At 43.6% G+C, this 26785-nt stretch overlaps 1 protein-coding gene across 1 annotated transcript in view; it reads right to left on the reverse strand.

Moving 5' to 3' along the window:
• The window catches only part of SYT16 (synaptotagmin 16), a gene marked incomplete at its 5' end in the record, with an annotated part of 254269 nt that overhangs the window by 102749 nt on the left and 124735 nt on the right, over positions 1-26785 (reverse strand). The window contains one exon of the mRNA XM_080679475.1: positions 21718-21894. Coding sequence (XP_080535601.1) covers positions 21718-21894 — 177 coding nt within the window. The remainder of the gene's footprint in view (positions 1-21717; positions 21895-26785) is intronic.

The following is a 26785-nucleotide window of genomic DNA, read 5'->3' on the forward strand; positions in this document are numbered from 1 at the left end:
AAAATGTAGGCTCAAATGTAGACTCAGAAAAAGGGGCAATTATGGAACAAATGTAATTGCAGCCCTCTAGATATAGATTAAGCAATGCTCTAAATATTCAGTGTTTTGTTAGATTTTTTTATTAATTATGGAAGTAATCTTAGCCTTATAAAAATTTGGTTAAAGGGGGAGGGTGTCATTTATAACATCTACACCATAACACAAGTCTGATTTTTGCATATTTCTTCTATCATTTTTTTTTTGTAATTTGCCAAGCTGTAAGCATATTATATAGGAACTTAAGAGTTATCTTTGCCCTGACTGGTTTGGCTCAGTGGATAGAGCGTCGGCCTGCAGACTGAAGGGTCCTAGGTTTGATTCCAGTCAAGGGCATGTACCTTGGTTGTGGGCACATCCCCAGTAGGGGGTGTGCAAGAGGCAGCTGATCGATGTTTCTCTCTCATCAATGTTTCTAACTCTCTATCCCTCTCCCTTCCTCTCTGTAAAAAATCAATAAAATATATTTAAATATATATATATTTTTAAAAAGAGTTATCTTTAACAACTCCTTATCCTTTACCTAGAATTCATTACAAAGGCCTAGCCATTCTTCCATCTAAATACTCTCTTTTTTCTGTTGTCTAAAGTTTTACATATGTCTCCTTTCCCCCCGATAGACACCCCTCTCCCAGCCATTCCCACTCTGGGTAAGTCCCCACCACCCCAGTGTCTGTGTCCATTGGTTATGCTAATATGCATTCATACAAGTCCTTTGGTTGCTCTCTAACCTCCCCCCGCCCCCTTCACTTCTCCTGCCATTTGTCTCTGGCTCTATTTTTGTTCATCAAATTATGTTGATCATTATATCCCACATATGCATAAGATCATGTGATATTTATCTTTCTCCGACTGGCTTATTTTGCTTAGCATAATGCTCTCCAGTTCCACCCATGCTGTTGTAAATGGTAAAAGATCCTTCTTTTTTATAACGGTGTAGTATTCCATTGTACAGATGTACCACAGTTTTTTAATCCACTCATCTGTTGATGAGCACTTAGCCATCTAAATACTCTTGAATCTACCTGCCTTTTTTCTCACCTACACAGGTAATACCTGAATCCAAGTCACTACTATTCCACCTGAACCACTTCTTAAGTGATCTCCTTGCATTTCACTCCTACTCCATGTTTCCACAGAATGGCCTTGGTGATCTTTTTAAGATACATATTTGATCAAGTCATTCAAGTAATTGATCAAGTAATTAAAATGATTTAAAGTTACTTCCCATTGCTCCTAGAATAAAGTCCAAAATCTTCCACAAGACTCAGAAAGCCATGCCTGGTATTTTTATCTTTAGCCTTCTTATCTTTAACCACTCTCTATTTGCGCTCTGTCATTTAGGGGCTCACCTTCTCTTTTCACGAGGCCCCTCCCACTGGCTGGCAAATCTCTCCTCCCTCCCTGTTCCCTTTCCCTGTCTCCCAACACCCATTCATCTCCTTTCAGGGCTCAGTTTACACTTCACTTGATGGAATGCTTTGCCAGACAACCAGTCCCCCATAACCCAGACTCCATTATGTCCCCCTGAAGTAGTCTCTCAGTACCTCTTACTTCCTCTTAATACTTATTATAATTGTAGCTTATTGATGACTTGTGTAATTATTTCACTTAACTAAACTAGCAGCTCCGTGAGATCAGGTAGCACATTAATTTTTGTCTTTGCTCTGCTCTCAGCATCTAGTTGAGTGACTATCATAGAACCGGCAATCAAGTTTTGAATATCTGAACACACACACATATTATATCCTGCTTCTTTCATTTAAGATTTTAAAAAGATTTTTAATTTATTTTTAGAGAGGGGGGAAGGTGGAGAGAGAAAGAGAGAGAAATGTCAATTTGAGAGGAAAACATCCATCTGCTGCCTCCTGCATGTCCCCTACTGGATATCGAGTCAGCAACCTGGGAATGTGCCCTGACCAGGTATCAAACTGGCAACTTTTCAGTGCATAGGATCATGCCCAACCAACTGAGTCACAACAGCCAGGGCTCATTTAACATTTGTAATGCATTTTACTTCCAGTCTTTTGTGTTTCTCACTCTTAATCGTTTAATATTTTAATGAGGACCTTGATACATTTTTTCAAACTCATATCTATGAAGGTACCTATCCTATCTAATAAACGAGTAATATGCAAATCAACCATCTCTCCACTACACCCACAAGCCATGCCCACCAGCCAGTCAGGAGGGAATATGCAAATAAACCCAACCAAGATGGCTACGGCCACAGAGCAAGCAGGAGGCTTGGGTTTCCCCAGTAATGGAGGAAGCCAAGCTTTCTGCACACACTGGCTGGCCTAGGTCTCCACTCAAGGCTACAAAGTTTCAATTATAGAAGATAAATAAATCCCAACAAAAATGGCGGCAGCCACGGAGCTGGGGAGACCAGGAGGCTTGAGTTGCCCCCGGCGATGGAGGAAGCCAAGCTTCCTCTGCTCAAGGCTACAAAGTTTCAATTATGGAAGATAAATAAATCCCAGATACCAGGGCCTCCACTTGGGTTGCTGGGGGGCATGGGTGGCCTGCAAACCAACACCGGCCCCTTGCCCAGGCCACCCCATGCCCCAAGGGAACCCCCACCCTGATCCGGGACAACCTTCAGGGCAAACCAGCTGGCCCCCACCCGTGCACCAGGCCTCTATCCTATCTAATAAAAGAGTAATATGCAGATTGATCATCACTCCAACACACAAGATGGCTGCCCCCATGTGGTCAAAGATGGCTGCCCCCATGTGGACACAAGATGGCCACCACAAGATGTCCAGCAGGGGAGGGCAGTTGGGAGGAACCAGGTCTGCAAGAGAGGGCAGTTGTGGGCAATCAGGCCAGCAGGGGAGGGCAGTTAGGGGTGACCAGGCCGGCAGAGAAGCGAAGTTGGGGGTGACTGGGCCTGCAGGGAAGGGCAGTTGGGGGGGACCAGGCCTGCAGGGGAGGGCAGTTAGGGGTGACCAGGCCTGCAGGGGAGGGCAGTTAGGGGCAAACAGGCTGGCTAGGGAGCAGTTAGGTATCAATCAGCCTGGCAGGGGAGTGGTTAGGGGGTGATCAGGCTGGCAGGAAGAAGCGGTTAGGGGCAATCAGGAAGGCAGGCAGGCGAGCAGTTGGGAGCCAGCCATCCTGGATTGTGGGAGGGATGTCCAACTGCGCGTTTAGACCCGATCCCTCGAGGGGTCCCAGATTGGAGAGGGTGCAGGCTTGGCTGAGGGACACACCCCCCATGCACGAATTTCGTGCATGGGGCCTCTAGTTCTTACAATAATACTAGAGGCCCATTGCAGGAAGATTCCTGCAATAGGGCTTCCTGCGGCGGTCTGCTTCCCTCCCTTCTCCGCAGCCCCACTTGCTTGCTTCTCCACAGCTTCACTCCCTTCTGCAACGCTTGGCTTCCTTCTATGCTGTCTTCAGTCTTTGCTCTACTCCTGGATATGCAAATTAACCGCCATCTTGGTTGGGTTAATTTGCATACTCGTTCCTGATTGGATGGTGGGCGTGGCTTGTGGGTGTAGCAGAGGTGCGGTCAATTTGCATATTACTCTTTTATTAGATAGGATGCAATCCTTTACAACTCAAGAAAAAATATCCACTATTCTCCATTAGAACAAGAATATTATTAAATCACATTAATTTAGATATCATAAAATTGACAGTTATAAGAGCTTTGACTAGAGGTAGGCTAAAGTTCTATATTTACTATTAAAATAAAACAAAAATGTATAGCTTGCTAACCAAGATAACAATCATCATCATAAAAATATTTCAGGGGACTATTAACCTTACAATTATTATCATTTTCTTTACTAAGAGGTTAGGAGAGGGGCCTATGGTTTTTCTTTCCTAATCAGCTCCCAGATCATGCTTATACTGCTGGCCCACTGACACACTTTGAACAGCAAGGTTTTATTGAGGTACAATTCACAGGAGAAAACCCACCCATCTCAGTGCACAGTTCAACACGTTTTAGTAAGTTTATCAAGTTGTACAACCATCATTGTAACCCAGTGTAAGAACATTTTCATCATCCCAATAAAACCTCTCATGACCATATATAATTAATCCCCATTCCCACTCCAGCCCCAGGCAACCACTAATCTACTTTCTGTTTTTATAATTTGCCTTTTCTGGGAATTCTATATAAATGGAATAATATGATTTTTTTAAAAAAGTTATCAGAGACAGTGGAAATAATACCACAAGCTAACAGCTAACTTCCTATAAGACCCATAGATGATTTTTATATATTTTGAACTATATTCAAAATATTAAATAAATAAGCTTTTTCCTGAATATATTTCTATTTTTTGAGAGGCTCAAAAGGGTCCCTTATCCCCCAGTGTCACTGCTTTATATAGCACAGATCAGTGAGGTTAGTCTGTCTAAAAGATACCCTACTACCAATAATTACACAAGTTTTAATCAGGTTCCCACTATGTTTGTGATGAGGGAAATACAAATCTTTCATCTAATAAAATTTTCACTTATAACCTGAAAACAATTCTCGCACAAATTACTAATCCATTGCACATGTTTCTGCTGGGTCCTAGGACACAGCCTTACATTCTTGTTTGCCCTGCCCCCCTTCTGTCTATGAATGAACACATCAATACTCTTAAGTTGGAACTCTCAACCTAAATCAATGTTAGTGAGTGCTCAACCTTTTTCCTTCTGTTTCCCTTTCATTTGTTTATGCAAGCCTCAAACTAAGCAGGTATTAAAATTGTTCATTACTAAAATGACTATTGCTACAAATTTTATCTCCTTCATTAGTGGTTATCAAAATAAGTTCTCCTGGGGTCCTTGATGACTGGGCTCTTAGAATAGTAATGCTAATAACACCACAATGTCAATACTTCTGTGTCTGGCAAACATTAATAATCAGATCCCCCTGGGATCCCATCAAAAGCAGCAGCCTTAATGGGATCTTTGTGGTTGCAGACAAAAGTAGGTTAGGTGGGTGGTACATGACGTCCCTCAGATCTGCCCAGCCAAAGTGTCCCCAATCAAAGAACATTTGAAAATACTCCGTCTGCATTTCCCTTTCCATTGGCAGGGAATATCCCATAAGAACTGGGTAGCACTGTTTTCTAAGCATGAGAGTGGATCCAAACATTCTTAACTAATTCTACATACACGTATGACCTATTTTATAGCATCCTGTATAGTTATACAGATTGTGTCTATTCAGTTAAAACAAAATGAAGTTGTATTTCCATTGTAAGCTACTAATGCTTGTATTTTACCTTTTTCTCCTCTTCTTTCAATCCTTCCAATTTCTTACTAAAATATATGGAAGCTTACCTGCAGAGGAATAGCAAATACCTCCACAGTTCAGTTCCACTAGGATTTACTACCATCACCTATAATGAATGGATTCTACCTTCTGGTAACAAAATACTGATAATGCATTCCAAAAAATACACTAGTGTAAATATGGGTATTCTCATATTTATTATTTGCAATAAAGCAAATAATAGAAAGAAAAATCTTCCAACTGATATGGAAAATGATATTTCAGGCCAGGCTGGCATGGCTCAGGGGTTGAGCATTGACTTATGAACCAGAAGGTCACATGGTTCCATTCTTGGTCAGGCCATATGCCTGGTTGTAGGCTTGATCCCCAGTGTGGGGCATGCAAGAGGCAGCTAATCAATGATTCTCTCTCATCATTAATGTTTCTATCTCTCTCTCCCTCTCTCTTCCTCTCTGAAATCAATAAAAATATGTTTTTAAAAAGAAAATTATATTTCATGTTGATATCCTGTTTTTAAATCTAATCCCATACAAAATACACATTTTGGTTAGTTTCAGATTCTTTGGGGAAATTCCCTGAAATATTCTTAAAACCAATTGTAGTTAGGTCTTGGGCTATAAAGCCAACCCATGGGAAACATATAAATGTAAAAGGACTCTGACATCTTTCCCACATAGAATAATGTGGGAGTGATGGCGGGATTGGGGAAGATCAAAGAACAACTTTAAAAAGACAGAACTTTGTGCTAAAGAGTACCGGTAAGACATTGTGAGTTTCACCATACGTTCTATAATGTGCCTTATAATGCTATGATTTGTATTTTGCTTCAATATAATTTTAGAAGAAACATGCAGCCCTAGCCTGTTTGGCTCAGTGGGTAGAGCATCAGCCCATGGACTGAAGGGTACTGGGTCAAGGGCAAGTACCTTGGTTGCAGGCTTGATCCCCTGCCCTAGTCAGCCACATACGGGAGGCAACCCATTGATGTTTATCTTTCTGTGTCTCTTCCTCTCCCTTCCACTCTCTCTAAAAATCAATGGGAAAATATCCTCAGGTGAGAATTAACAAAAAATAAATAAATAAAAATTTTTAAAAACATTCAATTAATGCCCTCACAGGATTTTCTCCATAACCCTCTTCTGTATCAAGTGGCCCACACTTCTGTGGAATGACAATATAAATACCACTCTGTTGTCAATGCTTGCTTGGAAAAACAAAAAAAGAACAGAAGTTTTTAAGCAGGTAGCAATTTTATTCTATAAAACTGACATTAATTGTTCTTAAGTATTAAGAAATGTTTTTGAGGATTCAGAGTATAGAAACTAAGAAAATAAGATTCTTAATGTTTTTGGAATTTCTAAATTCACACACTTCAAACAATATCTGTCATCTTGTCATTAAACCTCAATCAGACAGCCTGGAATAATATAGGCTTGAAATTATTGTGAGAGCTTTTGTAAATAAGGCATGTGCTTGTGTAAGTGGGTTTTAGAAGAATGCACCATATTCTAATGGATACACATAACCACAGAAATGCCCCTTTTTTTAACTTTAATCTGTCAGGCTAAGAAAAACGATGAGATTTTAAACATATTACTTCAATACCTAGTTTAAAACGGATTACTCAAATAGCTAGTTAAGCATATAAACTCATAGACAACCACTTCAATGCAGAAACAGTGATCTCTGCTACTAACTCTTCTACTCAAACAATAATCCTTTTTCCCTGCTGCCCACCCATCAACTGATTTATTTTAATTTACGGCATGTGTCCCTTTAAAGTATAATGAGCATTACTGTCTTGCTGACAAATGAGCACGAAAAAACAATAAATGTAACTTATGCCACCCATAGTATCCTCCAGGCACGAATGTATCTCTGGAAGATATCACAGAGAGAACAACTGTCGTTCATGGTGCCATTCCGTAGCACATGCAAACAGATGCACAAGCTTTAAACTTAGGAGCCTTTTCCTCGTCTGTAAGTGTTATATTCATCTCCACTACACCAAAATCCCTCAAAGCTACCCAAAATGTTGATGAGATAGCTTCACTATCTCCAGCAGAAGGAAGAGTGTGTGCTTAAGGCTTCCTCAGATCATCCTGGGAACCCATGCTGCAGAATTAGGCAAGAACTTCAGTCCACCAAGCAATTTACTGGTGCTTCTATTTCATCTACCAAGGTTTATTGAGGTCTACTTAGAATGCTCAGTCATAAAAATCCATGCAATGGCTATTTCATATACAAAAGACTCAGAATTTCTGCCAAAAATTAAGACTTGGAACTGTGTGTGTGTGTGTGTGTGTGTGTGTGTGAGAGAGAGAGAGAGAGAGAGAGAGAGATGGAGAGATGCTCTACAGCCATTGGCAAACCTCTCCACAGTAATTCATAGTTACAGAGCGTTTCCAATTTTATTAATATCCTAGTATCACAAAGGAAGCTCAAATGCCACAAAAAGCATGCTTGCAAGGTAACTCATTAAGCACCCTCATGTAAATAGCTCAGAAAGTAGACTTGCGTATATTCCAGTTAGTGACCCAGTGCACAGATTCCTGCACATTAAAAGGAAATTAATTAGAAGGTGGCCAGCGGGGCTGGACTGAGCAAGAAGGCCCGACACGCCCTGGAGCCAATCTCCTGCGTTCCCTCCCTGGGGTCTTCGGAGTGAGTGGGGTCCCTCAGCCTAGCCTGCAGGGATTGGGCTGAAACCTGCTGTCCAACATCCCCCAAGGGGTCCTGGTGTGCAAGAGGGCACTCTGCAAAGTTGCTATCATACAGGGTGGGAACGCAAACGCAAGTGTGCAGCAAACCAGATTCGGGGCTGACAGTGCCCCAGCAACAACATAACCCATGGCTGAAGGTGAAATCGCGGGGCCCTGCAAGGAATCAGGCTCCCTCCTCTCTGGTTTTGGGGAGCGTCACCCGAACCACCGGTGCCAAGTCACTGCAGCTTGGCAGCTCCTGTGTTGAGCATCTACCCCTGGTGGTCAGTGCACATCATAGCGACCGGTTGGACAGTAGGAGGGACACTTAGCATATTAGCCTTTTATATATATAGATTGTGCCCAGATCTGTCAAATGACTTTTAGTATGCTCCCAACCTTTAATCTAATGTCCCCATCTCCAGCAATCAGCTAGCTGTGTAACATGTTCATTTGCTGAGTCAAATTCTTGAGCCGGGGACTATAATCCATTGTCTAAGTTGCAAAAAACAAACAAACAAACAAAACAAAAAAAAACTAAAAATAGGAAATATTGGAGATTTTAAAGGGACATATCTATTTCCTTTTGTGCAAGGAAAACAAGAAAATGGAGACAATAGAGTATAACATAAATGAATTGTCTTTTTTTTTTTCTTTTGTTAATCTTCATCCAAGGATATATTTCCATTGATTTTTAGAGAGAGTGGAAGAGATGGGGAAAGACAGAGAGAGAAACATGGATGTGAGAGAGACACATCGATTGATTGCCTTCCTCACACACCCCAACTAGGCCCAGGGGTCAAGCCTGCAACCGAGGTACGTGCCCTTGACCAGAATCTAACTTGGGACCCTTCAGTCTGTGGTTGGGTCCCACTGAGCAATAGTAGACAGGACATCTATAATAATAAAAGGGCAATATGCTCATTAGATTGGACATCCTTCCAGAAGTCTTTCCATCTTTTCAGATGAATCCAGGGCTGGAGATAAGCCAGCCCAGGTCCCGGGTGCCTGTGGGAGGCCAGAGGGGAACCAGCCCAGGTCCCGGGTGCCAGAGGGAAGCCAGTGCTACAGCCAGGGGAAGGAAGGCCTACTCATGCATGATTTTCATGCATCAGGCCTCTAGTCTTTCTTAATAATTGCTGGTTAATGGGCACATGAGGTTCTTATACCATTCTCTCTACTTTTCTGTATGCTTGAAAATTTATATAATAAAGTTGTATTTTTTAAATGAAAATCTCTTCCCAAACTCCCTACCATAATACACTGAAGGAAATAAGAGCACAAACACAGATGTTAAGTAAGCTCCTGTAGTGGTTTATTTAAGGTGTCAATGTGGCCACAGAGCCCAGATATTTTATCAAGCATTACTCTGGAGACTTCTGTGAGGGTGTTTTCTGTGGATGAGATTAACATTTAAAATGGTGCACTTTGTAAAAAGCAGATTGCCCTCCATTATGTGGGTGGGCCTTATCCAATCAGTAGAACACTAATAGAACAAAGACTGACCTACACTGAGCAAGATGAACTTCTGTCAGCAAATGACTTTCAGACTTAAACTGCAACATTAGCTTTTCCCTGGGTCTCTAGCCTGTTAACCTACCCTGTAGATTTTGGACTTGGCAGCCTCTATAATCATATAAACTAACTAGAGGCCCGGTGCATGAAATTCGTGCATGGGGGAGGGTGGTGTCCCTCAGCCCAGCCTGCACCCTCTCCAATCTGGGACCCCTGATTGCCCCTAACCAGTGGGCAGTCAGACATCCCTCTCACAATCCAGGACTGCTGGCTCCCAACTGCTCGCCTGCCTGCCTTCCTGATTGCCCCTAACCGCTTCTGCCTGCCAGCCTGATCACCCCCTAACCACTCCCCTGCCAGCCTGATCAACACCTAACTGCTCCTCAGCTGGCCCAATTGCCCCTAACTGCCCTCCCTTTCTGTCCTGGTCACCCAAAACTGCCCTTTTCTGCCAGTCTGGTCGCCCCTAACTGTCCTCCCCTGCAGGCCTGGTCACCCCGAACTGCCCTCCCTTGCCAGCCTGGTCACCCCTAACTGCCCTCCTCTGTTGGCCTGGTCGCCCCCAACTGCCCTCCCCTGCAGGCCTGGTCCCACCCAACGGCCCTCCCCTGCAGGTCTGGTCCCCACCAACTGCCCTCCCCTGCAGGCCTGGGTCCCCCCCAATTGCCCTCCCCTGTAGGTCTGGTCCCCACCAACTGCTCTCCCCTGCAGGCCTGGGTCCCCAACCCAACTGTCCTCCCTGCAGGCCTAGTCCTCCCCAACTGCCTTCCCCTGCAGGCCTGGTCCCCCCTAACTGCCCTCCCCTGCAGGCCTGGTCCCCCCCAACTGCCCTCCCCTGCAGGCCTGGTTCCCCCCAACTGCCCTCTCCTGCTGGCCCCTTCTCCCCCAACTGCCCTCGTCTGCTGGCCCAGTCACCCCTAACTGCCCTCCCTGCTGGCCTGATTTCCCACAACTGCCCTCCCCTGCAGGCCTAGTCCCCCTCAACTGGCCTCCACTGCAGGCCTGGTCCCCATCCAACTGCCCCCCACTGCAGGTCTAGTCTCCACCCAACTGCCCTCCCCAGCAGGCCTGGCCCCCCCAAATGCACTCTTCTGCTGGCCTTGTTTCCCCTAACTGCCCTTCCTGCAGGCCTGGTCCTCCCAACTGCCCTCCCCTGCTGGCCTGGTCTCTCCCAACTGCCCTCCTCTGCTGGCCCAGTCACCCCTAACTGCCCTCCCTGCTGGCCTGATGGCCCACAACTGCCCTCCCCTGTAGGCCTGGTCCCCCCAACTGCCCTCCCCTGCAGGCCTGGTCCCCCGCAACTGCCCTCTCTTGCTGCCCTGGTCTCCCCTAACTGCCCTCCCTTGCAGGCCTGGGTCCCCCCCCCCAACTTCCCTCCCTTGCTGGCCTGGTCTCCTCCAACTGCCCTTCTCTGCCAGCCTGGTCACCCCCACCTGCCCACAACTTCCCTCCCCTGCAGGCCATCTTGTGGCAGCCATCTTGTGTCCACATGGGGGCAGCCATCTTTGACCACATGGGGGCAACCATCTTGTGTCTTGGAATGACAGTCAATTTGCATATTACTCTTTTATTAGATAGGATATCTTAAAATAATCCTCCTCCCTCCTTCTTTCCCTCCCCCCCATGTCTCTCTCTCCATATATACATGGTAGGATAACTAAAATGCTTGTAGTGGCCATTGGGAACTATATTAGTAATTATTCTCTAAGAGGAAGAGAACTAATATAATGTGTGTGTGTGTGTGTGTGTGTATGTGTGTGTGTGTGTGTGTGTATCTCTCTATATATCACTAGCAATGAGCAAAATGTGCTGAAACTTCTCTAAGGTAAATCTCCCCATTCTGTCAATTAGACTTTATTTTAGGCCCTCGTAGCATTTATAACAACCTAGAACTACTTCACTTGCCTCTTTACTTTCAGTTTTGTTTTTGTTTGTCTTCATCCATGTTTCCAGCACTTCATACACTGTGTAGCATAACACAGATTCTCAGTAAACAGATGAATGAATATTCTCAAACCAGGAACTTCCCACTAAGTTCTTTGAAATTTGTACTCATCAAACTAGGTTCAATTAGTCATACTTCAATAGGCCCCACTGAAAGTATTCTCAATTATTTATATCTTAAGCAAGTCATCAGAACAAGTAACTGGATAGCACCATCAAGGCTTGTCCTGTTATTCAAACAACTTGTTACAGTTCCTCAATTCTCAGTTTTCATCTCATGTAATAGGTTGAACTATATGAAACTTCTAACCTATAAAAACAGTGATTTCATAGAATTCAACCTAATATAATAGTTAGACAAATGTGTTTTCTATGCACATTAAGCATTAAAATCAGAAGAGCAAATGCATTTCAACATAGAGGGTTAATGAATGTGTCTCCACTCCAGGTACCACCCTTCAAGTTGGATCTTGTTTTGCATATGAGCCATTGGGGAAGGGTCACTACTATTTCAGAATAAAAAAAGTACAAAGTAGGGAAGAGGTGGGGGTAGAAGATTTCAACTTTCTAAAGACTACTCAGTCCACAACTCTAAAACAAACTATTGTGCAATCCAAAAGTTTGCAAATTGTATAAATAGCATTTCAGTGGCACTTAGAGGTTTTAGTCATCCTATTGGCGGGGGGGAAGGGGAAAGGAGTGTAATATTAAGCCTTTTTTATTCTAAAGTATTTGGTTCACTTAAAATTCATCTGAGCCCAGCCGCTGTGGCTCAGTTGGATGGAGAATCCTCCCATACAGCAGAAGGTCGCTGGTCAGAGCATGTGCCAGGGTTGCAGGCTTTACCCCCAGTTTTGGGCTTGTAGGAGGCAGCAGGTCAATGTTTCTCTCTCATCGATGTTTTTACCTCTTCATTCCTCTCTCTCTCTAAAATCAACAAAAACATATTTTTTTTTAAAATAATTCATCTGAGTAGTCCAGGCCCAAAACACCACACAGACCTACAGATGAAGAAACCTAGTCTCTGATTACAGGTAAAAGAAAATACAGTGCTAAAGGCGGCAACCAAAATCTCCCTTATTTAATTCATCAACCACACTGAACATGAAATATAAACAAACCTGATGCTGGTTATTTACAACTGTAAGAGGGACACAGTGAATGAATGAATGAATGTAACTATCCATGTGTGCTAGCCAGCACACTTTATATTGTCATTTTTACATGTGTTTCAGATCCTGATTCATACCATTTTACAAAAGTAGTTATTGCTCTTTCATCTTTAGGCATAAAAGGAAAATGGAACACAGTCTAAATCATTCAGAAATCACTGGACGTTGTGTAGATGGGACAGCCAAACTCTTGTTTTGTTCACAATCACTAAAAATTTGTAAAACCAAGAGAAACCAAGATGGCGGCATAGGTAAACACCTAAACTGCTGCCTCGCACAACAATTTCAAAACTACAACTAAAAGACAGAACGGATACCATCCAGAACCACAGGAAAGCAGGCTGAGTGAAAATTCTACAACTAGAAGGAAGGAGAAAAGCTCACAGAGAATTGGAGGTACGGCAAAGGGGCTTTGTGCGCGCAGAGAGGAAGGGCGGCTGAGAGCCTGGCTGACTTCCTCTGGCGGAAGGGGGAAGGAAGCCTCCGACCGCACTGAACCCCAGTTCTGACTGCACTGAACCCCAGTTCCGGGCGAACCCCTGGGGACCCACGCTCTTGTGGGGGGAGTCTGGACTCTCGGGCGGAGACTCGGGAGCCTGGGAAGGCGGAGGACTGAAAGTGCACACGCGCGCGAGCGCCGGTGCGCACAAAGGCTGCGGGGGTTGCCACAGGCTTTCCCTAGTGGAGGGGAGTCAGAGGATTCTGACTGCACTGAGCCCCAGTTCTGACTGCAGTGAACCCCAGTTCCAGGCGAGCCCCTGGGGACCCATGCTCTTGTGGGGGGAGTCTGGACTCTCGGGCGGAGACTCGGGAGCCGGGGAAGACAGAGGACTGAAAGCGCGCCCGCACCGGTGCGCACAAGGGCTGCGGAGGTTGCCGCGGGCTTTCCCTAGTGGAGGGGAGTCAGAGGCTCCTGACGGCACTGTGCCCCAGTTCTGACTGCAGTGAACCCCGGTTCCAGGCGAGCCCCTGGGGACCCACGCTCTTGTGGGGGGAGTCTGGACTCTCAGGCGGAGACTCGAGCTGGGGAAGGCGGAGGACTGAAAGCGTACATGAGCGCAGGGGCGGGGCTGACAGGAAGCCAAGACTGAGGCTCCACCCCATCCAAGCTGAGCACAGAGGCTATTGCAATTTGGCAAGTCTAATCCTATAGGGCTGTCTCCAGCACCGGGCTTCTCCCAGCATAGACACAGCTGATCCTTACAGCCAACTGGCCTGGAGGTCAATTCTTCCCAGTGATACCAACAACAATAAAGACTTAATTACAACAAGGCTGTACACACAGTCCACAAAGGGGTGAACCAAGAGTGTCCACCTCAGGTTAACTGGGGAAGCAGACCCACTGGGCCATATTGGAAACCTAGCACAAATATCTACCTTACCAACTCAGGGAATCAATGAAAATGCGGGGTCAAAGAATCAGATCACAAACGAAAGAAATGGAGGAAAACAAACGACTGGATATAGAATTCAAAACCACGGTTATAAGGCTTTTTAAGAATATCCTAGAAAAGGCCGATAAATATAACGAGACCCTCGAAGATATGAAAAAGGACCAACTAGAAATTAAACATACACTGACTGAAATAAAAAGTATTATACAGAGACCCAGAAACAGAATAGAGGAACACAAGAATCAAGTCAAAGAATTGAAATACAAAGAAGCAAAAAACACTCAACCGAAAAAGCAAAAAGCAAAAAAAAAAAATCCAAAAAGTTGAAGATAATGTAAGAAGACTCTGGGACAACTTCAAGCGTACCAACATCAGAATTATGGGGGTGCCAGAAGAAGAGAGAGAGCAAGATACTGAAAACCTATTTGAAGAAATAATGACCGAAAACTTCCCCCACCTGGTGAAAGAAATAGACTTACAAGTCCAGGAAGCCCACAGAACCCCAAACAAAAGGAATCCAAAGAGGACCACACCAAGACACATCATAATTAAAATGCCAAGAGCAAAAGACAAAGAGAGAATATTAAAAGCAGCAAGAGAAAAACAGTTAATTACCTACAAGGGAGCACCCATACGACTGTCAGCTGACTTCTCAACAGAAACTATGCAGGCCAGACGGGAGTGGCAAGAAATTTTCAATGTGATGAATAGCAAGAACCTACAACCAAGATTACTCTACCCAGCAAAGCTATCATTCAGAATTGAAGGGCAGATAAAGAGCTTCACAGATAAGAAAAAGCTGAAGGAGTTCATCACCACCAAACCAGTATTATATGAAATGCTGAAAGGTATTCTTAAAGAAGAGGAAGAAGAAAAAAGTAAAGAGAAAAATTATGAACAACAAATACATATCTATCAACAAGCGAACCTAAAAATCAAGTGAATTAAAAACCTGAGGAGCAGAATAATCTGGTGAATATAATAGAATCAGGGGCATAGAAAGGGAGTGGACTGATAATTCTCAGGGGGAAAGGGGTATGGGGGGCTCATGAAGAGAATGGACAAAAATCATACACCTATGGATGAGGACAGTGGGGGGGAGGTAAGGGCAGAAGGTGGGGTGGGAAAGGGGTGGAGGGGAGCTATGGGGGGAAAAAGGAGAAATAATTGTAATAATCTGAATAAAGATTTATTTAAAAAAAATAAAAAATAAAAATAAAAAATAAATAAAAAAAGATAAAAAAAAATTTGTAAAACCCTCAGAATCTTTGATATAAATTACAGTCAGTTGTAATTTGAATAATCTTATAGACACTTTTTATAAATATCTTATTTTTTAATCCCTGTGTAGAATTAAACTGTTGGTAGTGTCATGGTATATATGTGGTGGTGGAGAGGGATAGCATCATGAAGGAAAAGTTTGCTTGCTGACCATGTAGAGCTGGAATGAACTGGTCAGGGAGGGAACCATCAGATGGATAATTTGTGGGCAGAAGCAACAGTGGACTGGGCCAGTGTTAACACTGCCCAAATGCTTCCCTTCCTGACCTGAAAGGAGAAATTAGAAATGAATCCACCCCTTTCATCGGTGGTATTCCACCCTGGCCACACCTGTAAATCACCTGGTATTCTTTTTAAAGCTATATAATCTACAAGACCCAGTGCAAAATGAAAATGGAGGGCCCTGGGTTCAAAACTCATTAATAATTTCAAGATGGCAACATCAGAGCATTAAGCCAAGGCCAGGGCCCTTCCAAGCACGGGGCCCTGTGCAATTGACTGCACAGTCATAAAGCTGGCCCTCATTCTAGGAGGCCTCAGGCAGTTTACTCCCCAGCCTCTGATTTGGACTCACCTCTCCCCAAGTTGCAACAAATCTCTGGCAGGTTCATTGACTCCTATTCCTCTGCAGCCTTCTCCCCACAGGGTCATGCTGAAACCTCTAAAACCTCTGTTTGACATGAACTGCTCACCAGAGGAAGTGTGAGGGTGTCCTCTCAAGTTCTCTATCCCTCCATCCCCACCAGTATGTTCTCACCACTGAGCCACCCCAGGCTGATGTGGACACGTGTGAGGCAGTCTGCTGCCATTGTTCCAAAAGGGAAGCACGTGGCTGTCAGCTTTCCGCCTCTTGCCCAGGCCATCTTGGGTTCTGATTCTTACTATAACTGCTTGACCCCTTCCCACACCTGCCACCCTTCTCAGGGTCCAAGCAACATCTCAAGCCTTTGGAATCTCTTTCTCTGTCATCTTTCCAAGACATTGGCTGTTTTTCCCACAGTGAAAAGGCTTCCTTCTTCCCCTCCCTGTCTGTGGGGAAGCTGCCCTCATAGCCCATCCTCTATCCTTTCTACATTGTGCCTCTTAAAATGAAGCTCTGACTTATAAATTTTGCCTTTCATATATAAAGAAAGCTTTTTGAGGGGAGGGGAGTTCTCTCTCTCTCTCTCTCTCTCTCTCTCTCTCTCTCTCTCTCTCTCAGATAGGCTTGTTCAAGAACTATTATCTTTCCATGGCACTTTATTTTATTTTACTATTCTGTTGTTGTTGCTGTTACTCTTCACCTGAAGATATTTTTTCCATTGATTTTTAGAGAGAGTAGAAGGGAGTGAGGGAAGGGGAGAGAGAGAGAGAAAGATAAACATTGATGTGAGAGAGATATACCAATTGGTTGTATCCTGCATGCCCCCAACAAACTGGGGATAGAACCTACAACCCAGGTATGTGTTCTTGACTGGGAATTGAACCCTTGACCTAGTTGTGTAGGCCAATACTCTAACCACTGAGCACCACCAGCCAGGGCAATAACACTTTTATTTTTAATCAAATTTTTAACCTCATGGTTGAATAATGGTTTATTTATTGCAAGTGGTATCCACCTTTCCCCCAAAGCAATCACTGCCAATGAACAACACAAGTATCTTACATAAAGAAACCAAATAACGTATGTAACATACTTAGCAGGTGCATGGCTGCATGGGAAGAGTAGATGCTAAATAAATGATAGCCACCGAATATCCTTACCTAACTATTGTTATGACCTATGCTACTAGGAAGAAACAGTTTCTGTTTCTTTCTCCCCTTACCTAAACCCAGATAGAATAACATGTGTAAATTTTTTGAACTTTATAACCTAAAGGAAAGTAAGATACTTTTGTCAGGTAAATTATTTTGTTTAGTAGGTTCAAAAAATAAATTGTCACTCCTGCCTCTCTGATATCACCACACAAACAAAAAGAATTGTTTTATTCCTTAGAACCTCACAAACATCCTATATAACAAAAAGCTAATATGCAAATTGACTGAACGGCCAAATGACTGGTCACACTGATGCAGGAGCTGCCCCCTGGTGGTCAGTGTGCTCTCACAGGGGGAGCACTGCCCAGCCAGAATCCAGGCTCACAGCAGGCGAGCATAGCAGCGGTGGCTGGAGCCTCTCCCACCTCCGCGGCAGCGCTGAAGATGTCTGACTGTCGGGCATGCCCCAAGGGCTCCCAGACTGCAAGAGGGTGCAGGCCAGGCTGAGGGACGCCCTCCACCCCAAGTGCGTGAATTTCATGCACCAGGCCTCTAGTAAGATTATAATGATTAGGTTTCTGATATTCTGCCAGTTTTTATCTATAAAAATGGCAATTTTATATGGTTCAACCTAAGATTTTTAAATTATTTTATTAGGCCTCTTTCATTTGTAGACTGAGACGTAGAGAAGGAATTTCTATGGTAGCCCTAAGAATCAAATAGGAGTGCATAATGGGAATTGAGAGAAGCCTAGACAGACTCATCGATTTGCAAATGAGGACTTAAGGCCCTAAATACCATGGCCAATTAGTGGCAGAGCTAAGCCCTAGCTGTCTGCACTGTGCTTCTCTCCACCACATCGGGCTGCCTTCCTTCCTTTTGACATTTCTCAAAATAATGTTAAGAACATCATATGAGAACTAAGTTCTCTGAGGATGAAGGCAGATATCAAAAGTTAGATAAAATCTGGGATAGAAGCATGTTTTTCAAAGACTTTTGATCAATGATAATTAAACTTTTAAAAGGAGAAATGTCAATCATAATGAAGGTGTTTGCTTCTTCGACATTATAATCTGGAGATTCTCCTGGTTAAACTCCTTTTAAAGCCCCCTTTATGACCCTACTCTGAGTTTTCAGACATGGATTTTTCAGTGTTTCCTGAGCTAACAGCTTCTGAGTCGTGCTTTATTGTTATTGTTTCAACATCACCTTCAACCCTCAATTTATTTGCAAGTATAATTCATAATTGTCTCTAAAATACTATAACATGCCAAACAAGACAAAAGGCAAATGTCTTAAATAGCTCTAACCTTAGTTATCTGTAGCCATAATAGCTTGCAAAGGAGAAAACATCACCAACTTTAATCTCCCAATTTAAATAGTGTTTCAGGTGATGTCATTCCTAGAAGCCGTTACTGTGACTGGTATTTTGTTAATGCTGCATAGCTATGGGTAAAGCTCTTAGGACTTTCACCATAGGCATCATGCTGGTACCTACACAAAATTGATTCATTTATCTATATCAACCCTAAAAGGGCTGTATTAATAATCCCAATATGCAGATAAGGAAACTGAAGTTTGGAAAGGTTCCATAATTTTCCAAGGAACCACAACCAGTGACAGAGAGCTGCTGCAGGAAGAAAAGTAGAATCACTAGAATCCTATCTCCATGCCACCCCATGACCAAAAAGAAGTCTATTCATCCTCCTCATTTATGTCCCAGATGGGACAGTAGTGGCTAAACCATTTGTAAGTCCCATTTTCACATGACAGTATTTTAAATACTTTATATTTAAAGTATTCCAGTCTATTTTTAGAAGATGAGTCAGACATCCCAGGTAGAGTTCAAAACATAAGGCCACTACAGCAGCAGCAACGCCAAACCGATGGCTGGATCTGCAACTTACACCCCTCCCGTAATCGTCCTCTATGGAGATTTTTAAATATGTCCACATGCTCTTTGATACTCTTCCCTTAAAAAATGGAGCCTAATTCCCCTTCCCGAGTGTACTTCGTGAATGAATAGAAAGTGGTAGAAGTGACAATGTCTGACTTCCCAGACCAGCTCATAAAAGGAACTGTGGCTTCCTCCTTGCTCTCCTCTCTTGCAGGGCTCACTGTGGGGGAAGCCAGCTGCATGTCATAACTACATCCCAGGAGCCACATGGGCAGGATCTGGAGCTTCCTGCCATCCTGGAAGTGAGTCCACCAGTCCCAATTGAGCCTCCAGATGACTGCAGGAGAAATTCCAACTGCAGCCTCATGAAAAAGCTTAATTTAGAACCACCCAACTAAGGTGATCCCCAATCCCCGAACTTCAGAAACTGAGAGATAATGAATATTTGTTTTAAGCTTTCAAGTTTGGGAGTAATTTGTTATGAAGCAATAGATAATGAATACACATTTATGCCTAAATTATGTCTTTTCTTGTAACAAAGCAAAAAGCTGAAGTATCCATGGCTACAAAAGCTGCCCTATCCATAAGCCAAATATTCTCCTTGGTCCAGATTTACTTAGAACATACCCAGAAGTGAGATGACTGTAACGAGTGTTCTTCTCAAGATTTTGCCCCTGATCAAAAATATAATGTAAGAGCCCTAGCCAGTTTGACTCAGTGGATACAGCATCAGCTTGCAGACTGAAAAGTCCTGAGTTTGATATTCTGGTCAAGGACATGTACCTCGGTAGCAAGCTCAATCCCCGGCCCTGGTAGGGACATGTGCAAGAGGCAACCAATCAATGTGTCTTTCTCACACATCGATGTTTCTCTCTCTCTGTCTCTCCTCGTTCCTTCCACTATCTCTAGAAATCAATGGGAAAATATCCTTGGGTGAGGATTAAAAAACAAACAAACAAACAAACAAACAAAAAATATATATAGTAAGAAAAATATCTACACTAATAAAAGAGAAACATGCAAATTACCATCACTCCACTACACCCAACAGCCAATAAGAGTGAGTGTGCAAATTAACCTGAAAAGATGGTGGCAGCCCCGCCCCCCAGCCACTCCGGGCCTGTGGGAGTCAGAGAAGTTGGGTGCCAGCACCTAAGGCTGGCTGCAGCCAGAGAGACCAAGAAGCCACCTGCCCTGTGATCCCAGGCCTCAGAAAGCAGCAAAAGCCTCACGTCCACCTGCCCCACGTCCTGGGGAAGATGGAGAAAGTGGGCCCCAGTGCCTGAGGCTGGCTGCAGCCAGGGAGACAAAGAAGCCGCCTGCCCCATGATCCCAGGCTGCAGCCAGCCAGAGAAGTCACCCACACTGCATCCCAGGGAAGATGGAGAAGCCTCCCGCCTGTGGACCAGGCGCCAGCACCTGTGGCTGGCTACAGCCTGGTAGATGGAGAAGCCGCCCACCCCACAGTCCTGGGCGCCAGTACCTGCGGCTGGCTGTGGCCTGGGAGATGGAGAAGCCGCCCACCCCTCAGTCCCAGGCACCAGTACCTGCAGCTGGCTGTGGCCTGGGAGATGGAGAAGCCGCCCACCCCTCAGTCCCAGGCACCAGCACTTGCGGCTGCAGCCCGGGCGAAGCCACCTGCCCACCATCCCCTGCGGCTGCAGCCAGCCTGGGTGCCTATGGCTGACCAGAGGGAGGGAAGCCTGGATCCTGGGTGCCTGTGGTCTGCTGGAGGAGGGAATCCTGGATCCCGGATGCGGGGCCGAGGCAGAGGTGGTTAGGGGCAATCAGGCTGGCAGGCAGAAGCAATTAGGGGCAATCAGGCAGGCAGGCGAGCGGTTATGAGCCAGCAGTTCTGGATTGTGAGAGGAATGTCCGACTGCTGTTTATCCCCTGAGGGGTCCCAGATTGGAGAGGGTGCAGGCCAGGCTGAGGGACACCCTTCCCCGCTCCCCCCACCTCCCTTCCCTGTGCATGAATTTCGTGCACCGGGCCACTCATATATATATATATGAGAGAGAGAGAGAGAAAGAGAGAGAGAGAGAGAAAGAGAGAGAGAGAGAGATTATTTCTCCACCAGTTACATCATGCCCCATACCTTATGAGAATCAGATTGATTAAAAAAAAGAAAATTGTTACCTGTAAGATAACAATCTTTGAATGTCCAGCTTGCATGTGCTAATAACCATTACTCTGTGATAACACCCTATATCACAAAGTTCTACACTTCAGCAATTGAAAACAGAACATGTCCTTTAAGAGCAGGAAGCCAATTATTTCTTTAACTATGTTATTCTCTCCCATCAAACTAAAGTCAGCTAGTAAATGATGCAGTAGATTCGGTGAGCTTAATGAGTAGAAACCTCCCTTTGAAGTGAGGAGTGGTCCTGAAGCGCCAAAAATCTCAGAAATAGCGAACTGGAGTGAAATGTCAACTCTGTTCCAACATAATGAGACCAAAACGCATCAAGGCTCTTGTCAATCAAAAAACATTTTTTCCTTCAAGCTTCAGTCAGGGGGAAACTCAACACAGACATCTAAAAAGCTAAGAAGATGGGAAGTGGTGGTCAGGTTTTTCCCATCTGCTCTTTAGGCTCAATCGAGAGCATTACTTTCATAAAGTTAATGTATCCTTTAGTAACATCCATTCATCATGCCCACCACAGTGGCGGCCAAACGGCTCATTGTGCGATTTCTTAATGGGGCTCATCCTAGAAACAGTAACCCTCCTCCCCTGACCCCAAACACAGCCAGTTGCCAGGCTCAGGAGAATGTGAAGCGTGTTGCTTACCCAGCCCTTCGTGGATCCCCGTCTGGTCTTTAGAGTGCTTTCTTTTCCCTTGTTGCTCCAAACATGGAAGCACTATCTTTTCAAAACACAGCTTCTTGCTGATGAAGAGGAACAGGACGGCCAGAAGGATAATAAAGATCCCAACTGCAGACAAGAAGCCAATGGCTTCGAGAGGAACTGGCAAGAGAACACAGAGGAAAAAATATCATCTCAATGAAGTGACCCAGCTTTTAGTTCTAACACATGATCAAATTCACTCTGAATTGTTATGTTTACTAATGAGTGTGGCAAATACTCTACAAGTCCTGACTGGCTGGCATCCCCAGGACTGTGTACAGGAAGAAGGAAAAGGACCATTGCCAGGTACATTCGCAAAGATGGTTCCTCAGACGACAGACCTCCGTACCTTTGCACATGTGGTTTCTCCTCCCTGGAATACACCGCTTGTCACTCCTCAGCCTAATATTCAACTTCAAGCATGCAAACTATAAAGGAGATCTCCATCAAATGTTTTGAGCTGTAAATGGTTGACTAGTGTAACAAAAGCAAGTCTCTTAATAATACAGCTGCCTAAAGCTTAAAAAATAATCACTTGGACCCGGTAGGCATGGCTTAGTGGTTGAGTATCAACCTATGAACCAGGAGGTCAAGGTTCCATTCCTGATCAGTGCACATGCTTAGATTGTGAGCTCGATCTGCAGTGTGGGACATGCAGGAGGCAGCCGATCAATGATTCTCTCTCATCATTGATGTTTCTATCTCTCTCTCCCTCTGCTTTCCTCTCTGAAATCAATAAAAATATATATATTTTTTAAATATATTTTATTGATATTTTACAGAGAGGAAGGGAGAGGGATAGAGAGCTAGAAACATCGATGAGAGAGAAACATCGATCAGCTGCCTCCTGCACACCTCCCACTGGGGATGTGCCCGCAACCAAGGTACATGCCCTTGACCGGAATCGAACCCGGGACCCTTCAGTCCGCAGGCCGACGCTCTATCCACTGAGCCAAACCGGTTTCGGCAAAAATATATTTTTTAAAATAAAAATAATCACTTGGGATAAACTTTCAAACATATACATCCATCAATATTAGTGATTGGAGCAAAAGTCATTTCCTGGATATATGTTTGCAAATCCAACTATGCAATATGATGATGATGATTATCTATGGTGATAAGAAAATTTCTAATCCATGTCATCCATAGAAGAAATTAGAATTATATTTAACTGTTAATATTTTAGAATTTTGAAAGATGAAATTCCATCGTCCTCTTTCTCCTTATTAAAAAAAAAATTCTAAGCATTAAATAACCCTGATTAAGTGTTATCCAGTATGCCTTAGATTGCCAGCCACTGTATTCAGCCATGTGATGTATATACTAGTAACAGGGAGACCAGAGCTAGTTTGGGGCTGAAGAAAGATTCCACTAAGGAAATGACATTTGTGCCTAGACAACATTCAGTAAAGAAAACCAGACATCGCCCTGGCCGGTATGGCTCATTTGGTTGGAGCATTGTCCTGTTCACCAAAAAGTGGCAGGTTCAATTCCCCTGTCAGGGCACATGCTCAGGTTGCAGGTTTGATCCCCAGTCGGAGCATGTGAGGCAGGCAGTAGATCGATGTTTATATATATATATCCCTTCCTCTCTATAAAAATCAATTTTTTAAAAAATTTAAAGAAATTCAGACATCAAATAGCATAGAGAAAGCGATTACAAAACAAGTGTCAATAGGAGTTATTCAAGGAAGTTGGGTATATGTAAAAGCTTATGAAGATGAATCTCCTAAGAGCAGCTTTAACCCTTGGGCAGATTTAATATGAACATTAATAATATGAAAGAATAATATTCACCTTGCCCTACCATCCAGATAAATAGAAAAAGGATGAATCCAACCAGTCCTAACTTCATGAAAAGATAAAGAAAATTAATAGTACTGCCTCACTAAATCTATCTAGTAACAAGCCAATAAAAGAACAAATGAAACAAAAAATCGGAGATAAGATAATAGCTTTGTGGTCTGTAAAAATGATAATAGTGCCTACTACCAAAACCAACATATACCATGAAAAAAAAGTGTGCAGCCGAAACCGGTTTGGCTCAGTGGACAGAGCGTCGGCCTGCGGACCGAAGGGTCCCGGGTTCGATTCCGGTCAAGGGCATGTACCTTGGTTGCAGGCACATCCCCAGTGGGAGGTGTGAAGGAGGCAGGTGATCGATGTTTCTCTCTCATCGATGTTTCTAGCTCTCTATCCCTCTCCCTTCCTCTCTCTGTAAAATATCAATAAAATATATTAAAAGAAAAAAAGAAAAAAAAGTGTGCACGTAACGATTATTCCCTCGCCCTTCTGAGGCAGCATAGACAGTGGTGCTCACTGGCATGGGTCCAGTCACACTGCCTGGAAGAAAATTGTACTCTACCACTTACCTGTGTGGCCTTAGGCAAGTTATATAACCTCTCTGTGCTTCTGGTTCCTAAACAATGAAAGGAGATAATAAATATAGCTAAATCCAAGAATAAACGAGGTAACACAGGGAAAATAGTCTGGCATCTGGCACATAGAGAGTTCTCAAACAGGAGTAACCATCTTCCTCAGCATCACCATCATCATCTTTACAGAGCTGTCATACTATGTAGGAGCAGTCCAATATGGGAAGTCCACACTGCTTTATACGCATCTGTGCTTTGGCCCAAACCCCGCCCTCCTTTCACCAAAACAATTATCTCTGCTTTTTTTGCCCCTCACTTCTGTATTTTCAACTTCTTTCCCTTGGAGATACACCATCTTTCTCATCTGCATTAAAAATGCACCAAGTATCTCCCTTCCTTTAAAAGCCCTTCCTGACCACTATATTGCTCCTCAACTATAGCCTTCTCTCCTTTCCCCTTCAAAACCAACCACCTTCAGTGCATTTCCTACACTCATCTCCAATTCCTTACCGTCAAAGCCACTAGCATCCTTTACCCAGACTCCCACTGGTCTCCATGGGCCCAGCCTTATCCCCTCAAGTCCCTTCTCCACACAGTAGCCAGAGTAATCTTCTGAAATATAATTCTGACTTGTTCAACTGCCCTCTCCTAAAACCCTCCGTAGGGGACTAAATCATGGTCCCCCAAAAGACATATCCACCCTGAATTTCAGAATGTGACCTTATTTGAAATAAAGTTCTTTGCATATGCAATCAGGGTAGGATCTTAAGATGGGATCATCCTGGATTAGAGTGGGCCCTAATTTCAATAAGTATCACTATAAGAGATTGGGAAGAAAAAAAAAAAGACACAGAAGAAAGAGATGTGAATATGGGGCAGAGACTGGAGTTATGAACCTATGGCTGAGGAATGCCAAGAGTTGCCAGCAGGCACCAGAATCTAGGAGACAGTCATGAAGCAGATTCTCCTTCAGAGATTCCAGAGAAACCAACCCGGCTGACACGGGGTTTTGGACTTCTGGTCTCTAAAACTCTGAGAGAATAAATTTCTGTTGTTTTAAGTCATCAAGTTGGTGGCAATTTGTCATGGTGACCTTAGGGAACTAATACACCCTCCGATGGCTTCCCATTACCCATAGGACAAAATTTGAATTCCTTTACTTGGTTTACAAGGTCTTTCATGACCTAGCTACTGATTCTAGCCTTTGTCACTTGTCACTAACCAACATCAAACTCTATTGTCAGTATATTCATCTATTTCTGGTTCCTCAACAGAGCTCACATCCAGACTTTTAAATAGGTTAGTCCAACTCTGTAGGGCAAATGTTTACCTCTCTTCTGGCTAACTCTGATACTATTCTTCCTCTGAACACCTTTCTTGTTCCTCTTGACCAGGCTGGATGCTTGTACTGTAGGTTCCCACCCACTGAGCCCTTGACAGCTTTTTCAACAGTTTTCAAATAAGTTTTAAACTTCCTAAGAACAGAGACTAGGCCTCAGTTACTCACTGTACTCTCAGCAGCTAGCACAGGGTAGGCACTCAGTAGATATTTTATCCCTGAATAAGTGTTAAACTCTTCTCTGTTACAACATGGCAAAAAAAAAAAAATGTACCTATCAATGGAAACTTCTGGAAAGAGAAGATATACCTCCAATGGGTCAGTAACACCAACCACACAGGATATGATTTACATAAAATCAGGTCTTAAAAAAAGAGGGTTCATATCATTCATAAACAGAAATATTTGCACCTAGTAATTCCATTCACTAATGAAACTAGAATTTTACTTTTGAATAAAGTCTATATTTCCATTATAAAGCAACATGAGGCTCATTACATAAAATCTGAAAAAGAGAGAAAAAGACAACCACTGTTAAGGCTTTGTGCTCTTCCAGTCACTTGGACTTTTCAAGTTAGTGCAGAAAACCAGGAATAAGTACAAATCTAGCTGAAACAGAGAGAAAGCTTAGTTTGGCAAGTTTGGTTATTTCTATAGAGTTCATGTTTCTCCCAGAATCTGCCAATTTCAACTTCATCCTCTTCTATGTGCTTGGGAGTACGTAATGGGAAGTTTGAAGGGATGTGTAAGGGGCTCTTAGCCAAGTGCTTTGTGAAATGTAGGTCAGCTTGTGTACTTTCTACATGAGTAGAGTATCACCGAAATGGCTAAGAAGTTGTCAGTGATCCCAGTCTTGTAGGAATGGCTTACCCAAGGCTCTATACAAACTGTCCTCTTTCAAAGTGATTTAGAATTCCAACCATAACCCAGCAATTCCACTTCTAGGTATATACCCAAGAGAACTGAACATACATGTTCACACAAAAATGTGCGCATGAATGTTCATAACAGAATTATTTCTAATAGCCAGGAAGTGGAAATAGCCCAAATGTCCATAAACTGAAAAATTGATAAACAGCATGTGTTACATGCAAACAATATAATATTATTCTGCAATAAAAAATGAAGCACTGGGAGGAGAAACCAAGATGGCGGCATAAGTAAGTATCTAAACTGCTGCCTCGCACAACAATGTCAAAACTACAACTAAAAGACAGAACAGACACCATCTAGAACCACAGGAAAGCTGGCTGAGTGGAAATTCTACAACTAGAAAGAAAGAAAAAAGCTCACA

This window comes from Plecotus auritus (assembly GCF_963455305.1).
Source record: "Plecotus auritus genome assembly, chromosome: 1".
Taxonomy (NCBI): Eukaryota; Metazoa; Chordata; class Mammalia; order Chiroptera; family Vespertilionidae; genus Plecotus; species Plecotus auritus.